Source organism: Hemibagrus wyckioides, linkage group LG24 (assembly GCF_019097595.1).
Source record: "Hemibagrus wyckioides isolate EC202008001 linkage group LG24, SWU_Hwy_1.0, whole genome shotgun sequence".
Classification (NCBI taxonomy): domain Eukaryota; kingdom Metazoa; phylum Chordata; class Actinopteri; order Siluriformes; family Bagridae; genus Hemibagrus; species Hemibagrus wyckioides.
This window is the reverse complement of record NC_080733.1, coordinates 3884179-3891251: the sequence shown is the minus strand read 5'-3', so window position 1 is coordinate 3891251 and position 7073 is coordinate 3884179. Positions and strand designations below refer to the sequence as shown.

Genomic DNA, 7073 nt, shown 5'->3' with positions numbered 1-7073 from the left:
ACAGACAAGGCTTATGTTTAGCCAAATATTCTGGTTTCATGAACAGCTTACATGACTACAGCCTAAAGGGAATAACAGCACAGTGGGTAATAAAGTATCCAAAAAGGAATTAGGAAGACAAGTGAACATTAGTGAGGTTTTTTAACGCTGGAGAAAAGTGGAAGGGCTTGAAAACTGTTGTCAAGCTTGCTTTGTTTCGGCTTGACAACTAGATATTTTGTGGCTGGGCTCTGGTGTAATTTGTTATCCTCCCAAAAAATTGTTACCCTCCAAAATGACACTGCAACACACACAGCTTAAATTAAGAGACAAAAACGTAACACTTAGATGTCTTCCAGTGTTTAGAAGAGGGTGTTGTTTGCTTGGATGTACCTCACAAAAGTTTTTTTTTTTTTTTGTGAAAGTCTTTTAAAGAATTTGCAATCCTTGCTCATTCAATAAATTAAATCAGTGGAAGCATTGTTTCTTAATCTGGGTGTGGAACTGAGTGTAGAGAACAAAAGCTGCACGAGCCCGAGCGAGTGAAAGGGTGTGTTAGGGTGGAACAGCACAGGTCAGGCACAGAGGGTTGCTACAAGCCAGGACAGGTTAATAGTCAGTTATTGCAGTCACTCAGTCAACAATCATCAACATGATGCAAAGAACTATTTTAAGGATTTTGTGATATGTCGTGTTTCTCTAAATTAATAGAACAGACTCAGAAACTGTATTAAAAACAGCATATAGCTTCTCAAACTCCTATTATCTATTCATTCTAATTATGAAATTTACATACTTGATTCATCCCATGAATGTAATGAGACAATCCGATATATGTGCCAAATATTAAATGTATTGGATTGTTCTGATAGATTCATGAGTGATATAAAGAGATGCTGGTGAACTAATTATAGGTTTTATAACATAACATGAATTTGTTTTACTGACATTACTGCAATGTTTTAAATGAAAATGGACATATATTACAGATTACTGATGCCAAAAACAAAAGATCCGTTCTGTTGAGTTGCTGTGGCCAACACACGCCTCACAGAATGAGTTAATTACCTTGTCTTATGAATTTATTAGATATCTGCAATTCATGAAATATAGTAGGCTACATTAAACAGCTTGAACAGCATGTAGATGACTTTTTTAAAAAACTAAACTGTGTGATGAGATTGGTTTATTGCCTTCACTTTGGGTCTTTGACATTAATCTGATTAGACTGGACACTGGTTTGAAAAATATAGTAAATATATAGTAAAATAAAAACACTATATTGCCACCATATTGCCTTTACATGCACATGAATGTAATATGGAGTTTGGCCCACCCTTTGCAGCTATAAAAGCTTCAGCTCTTCTGGGAAGGCTTTCCACAAGGAGTGTGTTTATGGGAATTTTTGACCATTCCTCTAGAATCACATTGTGAGGTCAGGCACTGATGTTGGACGAGAAGGTCTGGCTCACAGTCTCCGCTCTAATTCATCCCAAAGGTGTTCTATCAGGTTGAGGTGCAAGTTCCTCCACACCAAACTCACTCATCCATGTCTTTATGGACCTTGCTTTGTGCACTGGTGTACAGTCATGTTGGAACAGGAAGGGGTCATCCCCAAACTGTTCCCACAAAGTTGGGAGCATGAAATTGTCCAAAATGTCTTGGTATACTGAAGCATTAAGAGTTCATGGAACTAAGGGGCCGAGCCCAACCCCAGAAAAACAACACCTGAATTCAATGATTTGGAGGGGTGTCCCAAAACTTTGGGCAAAACAGTGTATATATAAACTAACTATATGATGAATAAAATATAAAATAAAGTAATTACATTTTTTAAAAATGTGCCATGACTTCTGAGGTGGCCATGTTTTTGTATGAAATATATGTGTTTGATAATTGAGTGGAATGTGGAATAAAATTATTTATACTACAGAATATGTGACTGAATTCTCCAGTCTGATTGGACAGAAGTTTATGGATCATTTGTGTATAACCACTCAGCTTGGTCTGTAACATGAAACATATGAATGTTAATATTTAATGCATTCATTTTAATATGTTATTGTTTCTACAACAAGTAACAGCTCATACACAGGGACTTGTACTCAGACACACTACATAATATGAGACTAAAAATTAAAAACAAATGTGGTGGAGGCATTTATTTATCGTTTACAGAAGAAATCTCAGGTGTCAGGGTAATGATGGTGATTTGTAAAGTTTCCCAGAGAGAGAGAGAGAGAGAGAGAGATGCTGTTGAGGGAACAACTTTATTAAGTAAGTGTTTATCGACGGTAAGTGAGAGCAGAAGCTAACTTGTCTCTTGGACATCTTAACTATAAACCATTAAAATGTGCGTTGAATCGTGAACTAATTAATTCACATTGTAACTGTTGGCAAGATTCTGAGGTAAATGTGGAATAACTGACTCTGTGAGGTCTTATATAACCTCTTCGTTGTGTATTTTAACACTTCTGTACAGTTTATCTGTCATTCTATTTTACTGAGAGATTTTATTTCTATTTATTGAGTTTAAAAAATACATAGAGAAAGATTTATTATTTTTTATTATTTTTTTAAATTATATTGTACACATGCATCTTTGGGATCTGGGACACCAAACAATAAGGAAAGGAAATCTTAAAGGACTAAATCCAAAGAATTTTTTTATTGATTTAAAACCTTATAACACTGACTTAAGGTTTATTTCAGTTATATTTTTTTGTAAGGATATTATTTTTTTTAAGTGTTCCAAATAAATCCAACAATATTTCGCTCAGCTTTCGACCGAAAGGCGCGCGTGCGCAGCTTTTTGGGGCGTGTTTGTGCAGCCCACGTGACGTCTGCCGCAAATCTACAGATTACATTTCCCGGACATTGTTGAAGAACATGATATTTAGCTCAGATATGTGTTAGTCGCATGAACCAATGAGCGTTTGTTTTTCTCGTCACGTGTTCGAGAGAAACCGGGAGAACGGTAAGATGAAATGGCGGAATGGGGACGTACTGTGGCGTGTTTTTGTATATTTTGTGTATTCAGTCATCTGTCATGTCTGCTTTAAGTCGAAGTGGTTATTCTGGTAGATAGCGTGCAGCCTCGGGTTTTCCTGCGCCCTGTACACCGGGCTTCAGCAGCTCCTCCCCGGTGAGGACACGAGGCCTGTCCCGGTTAGCAGAGTCAGTAGTGCAGCATGGAGGAAATGGGAACCAAGAAGATTGCTTACTTTTTATAATAAACTTCAGTCAGCTGATGTTTGTGTTAGAAATCTGAGGTTGTGCCTCAACAACTGTTTTGTCGCATCATCATGTTCAAGACAAACTATAACATAAACAACAAAGTACCTGAGTCATGAGTAGGATCCATTCTGTAACTAGATAGGTAAAGTTAGTCATGTTGGTGAGGTTGGCATGACAGAAAATAAAAACTAGTTTGAAACATTCATAATTTGAGATAGACAGACAGATACTGATGCACCGATCAGGCATAACATTATGACCACCTGCCTAATATTGTGTTGGTCAGCCCTGACCGATGATGCACTGTGTATTCTGACCACTTTCTATCAGAACCAGCATTAACTTCTTCAGCAATTTGAGCAACAGTAGCTCGTCTGTTGGATCGGATCACACGGGCCAGCCTTCACTCCCCACGTGCATCAATGAGCCTTTGTCGTCCATGACCCTGTCACCGGTTCACCACTGTTCCTTTCTTGGACCACTTTTGATAGATACTGACCACTGCAGACCGGGAACACCCCACAAGAGCTGCAGTTTTGGAGATGCTCTGATCCAGTGGTCTAGCCATCACAATTTGGCCCTCTATCAAACTCGCTCAAATCCTTACGCTTGTCCATTTTTCCTGCTTCTAACACATCAACTTTGAGGACAAAATGTTTACTTGCTGCCTAATATATCCCACCCACTAACAGGTGCCATGATGAGGAGATCATCAGTCTTATTCACTTCACCGCTCACTGCTCATAATGTTATGGCTGATCGGTCTAGATGAAAGTGATACAAGCAGAAATGGAGTGAGAGAGTGTTATTAGTAGAAAGACAGAAGGAGTGAGAGTGATGCAGGTAGATTGATGGAAAGAAATATGGAGAGTGAATTACTGGTACATTGATAAATGGTGAGATGGATGGAGAGGGTGTTATTAATAGAAAGACAGATAGAGTGACCGAGTGATGCAGGAAGATTGATAGAAAAATATGTAGAGAGTGAGTGTGTGTGCTACTGGTAGATTGATAGAGAGATGGCTGGAGAGAGAGAGATAGGTGAACTGAGAGTCTATCACTGATGGAGTGAGAGAAGAGGGTGTACGCACACTGTGTGTGTGTGTGAGAGAGATTTGACAGTTTGAATGGTAAACATTCTGAGCCAGGCTCTGAACTCAGGGGATATTTGGGCATCCACTATGGGGAAAAAAGTAATTCTGATCAGTTAAGAAAAATAGGCTTTGATAAGTCAGAAGATACTGAAGCGCTGTGTTCTGTCTGGTGGATGTTGCTTGAAAGGCTTAGAAGTGATAACAGTCCATACAGTTCCAAAACAGTTCCAGAATTTTGGAACTTGGAACCGTAATAGGAAAAGCTTAATTCCAACCAATTACAGGATGATGATAATGATAATAATAATAATAATAATAATAATAAGCTAAAACTGTAGTACTTGAACAGTTTGAACTAAATTAGAGGTACTAAACACACAACAGCAGCTGAAGTCTCTAGCTGAAGCATTTCGCACTCTCACACACACACTAATAATATTAATAATAATAATAATAATACACAGTTAAAACATGACTAAAACTCGATTCAGATCAGATTATCGAGGGGAATATGTACTCATTTACTTTACATGTTTCTAAAGTGATAAACTCTCATTTCCAGACTTTCCATAGATTAAGGTGTTTCTAGTGCATTGTATTTACGTTAGACTGCTTTTCTACACACTTGGCGATCGTCTGATCATTTAAGTCTGAATACACGTCCGTGATTTTCCATGAAGATATATGTTGCAGATTGCCATATTCAGCTTGCTATTCAGTGAATTTGAACCAAAATTATAAGTTTCTTTAATACATAATTAGCTTGCTTATATTGGCCAAATACTAGCTATTTTCATGGTGTTTAAATGTACAACACATATAGAATATTTACTGATATACATAAATGAATATGACCAAAAACGACATGTGAGAACTCTTAGCTGTGTTTAGATAAATTCAGTCAGTCCAAAAACTGTTCTCTTTTGACATGTTGAAAGTTTAGGACTCATCCCATCTCGCAAACTCTGGTATCAAGATGATCTCCCGGTCGTAATTACAATTTGGTTCATTCATGTGCATCTTCCTAGTGGGAATCTTGTATTACGAGCAGCAACAGAGTGAGGAAATGAGTCGGAGTTGTTGGTTTAGTAAACATTAGTTTGCTGCTTAACATGAATTTCGTTTGTTTCAAAACAAACAAAATTTGAAGTACGAGACACACACGAGTTCATTTCTAAATCATAACGAATTTGGAGCAAATTTGTGTCTACTGAGCTGCTGATAAAATGAAAATAAATAAATAACGTTTGCTGTCCTAATGTTTTCCCTGGACAGGGTTCATCATGGCGCCGCTCATCAGAACACGACAGACAGAGAAATCAATCAGTGGGATCTCGACTCAAGTGGTTTGCACAGAGTTCAGTAACTACATCTTCATCGTGCTTACGCAGTACGGGAAGATCGGGACGCTGGTCTCCCTGTCGCCCGACTCGAGATCCAGCGACATCAGCACGACCGTCCTCACTACCAAAGTGCTGCTCGGAAAAGACGAGGTACATATACATCTGTTAGGATACGGCTCAGGATTGTGATTCAGATTTCCACTTTACTCTATTTTTTTTCTCTTTTTCGCAGGCTCTTACACATGTCTATGCAAAAAACCTTGCAGCATTTGTTTGCCAGGAAGCAGGAAATCGCCCGGTCCTTTTGGGACTCGCTCTTAAAGACTGCAGCGCTGAAAATCTGAAAACGCTCAAAGAAATGATCAAAAGCTGCCAAGTTTGGTGACCGAGAGAATTTGTGTCACAAAGTGATGCCTCGTCATGAATTTATCACCATTTTTTATTACCTTGTGTATTTATGTGTAGATTTCTGACATCCTTGTTGATCATATCTTTTTCATTATTGCTTAAATAAATTCATTCTTTTTTATTAACCACTCCATTTCCTGGATGCTCTCTCGTGCCTGTATCATAATGATAATGTACAATAAGTGAATTAAAGTCACTATCAGAAATCTTATCATAAGAAAACTAAAGAAAGAGTACAGAGAGCTGCTGTTGAAACAAACCTTAACCTAATAGATTTAGCCGGTTGTGCTTTAAAACAAATGTTCCTTTGATTGATTCTTTCTTTGCTGTAGAATAAATCACAGGTTCCCAACCCTGATCTTGAAGGTTTTAGTGTTTCCCCAGCTCAAACACACACTTTAACTCAGGATGGGTGTTAGTTACATTATTGCATTACATTGAGAGAAGGGAAAACACTGAAATGTTTAGGGCACTATGGGAACAGGGTTAAGACCTTATGGGTGAAAGTTTACCCTTACGGTTCAGCCACAAATATTATAGACTTTGAGTATGGCAGACATCATCCCCAAATGTCCAACGTACACTATACAGTCAAAAATATGGTTTGTGGAGCATCACCTGACCGTTGGTTGAACATCTTTCTGCTGTAATCATCTCCACTCTTCTCTTCTATGAAGGTTTTCCACTAGAGCGTGACTGTGGGGATTAGTGATCATTCAGCTACAAGAGCATTAGTGAGATCAGACACTGATGTTGTAAGAGTGAGGAGGCCTGGGGATCAGTCGGTGTTCCAGTTCATCCCAAAGGTGTTCATCAGGGGGTTGAGTCAGAGTCAGGGCTCAGTGCAGGACACTCTTCTGCTCCAACCATGTGTTCAAGGAGCTCTGTGATTTGTGTGTAAAGGGGCATGGTCATGCTGGAACAGGGTTGTTAGAGTGTGTGTGTGTGTGTGTATACTTTTGTCCTAACATTTTTTACACAATATATTCATTTTCATTCTTCAGCTGTGATA

At 38.4% G+C, this 7073-nt stretch overlaps 1 protein-coding gene across 1 annotated transcript; it reads left to right on the top strand.

Annotated features, from left to right (window-relative positions):
• Nucleotides 1–2828: 2828 nt before the first annotated feature.
• On the top strand, nt 2829–6186 carry psmg3 (proteasome (prosome, macropain) assembly chaperone 3). The gene is made up of 3 exons (XM_058377313.1): nt 2829–2956; nt 5586–5803; nt 5886–6186. The coding sequence occupies exons 1-3, from the start codon at nt 2908–2910 to the stop codon at nt 6036–6038; spliced, it is 420 nt and encodes a 139-aa protein (XP_058233296.1). The 5' UTR covers nt 2829–2907; the 3' UTR covers nt 6039–6186.
• Nucleotides 6187–7073: the final 887 nt, after the last annotated feature.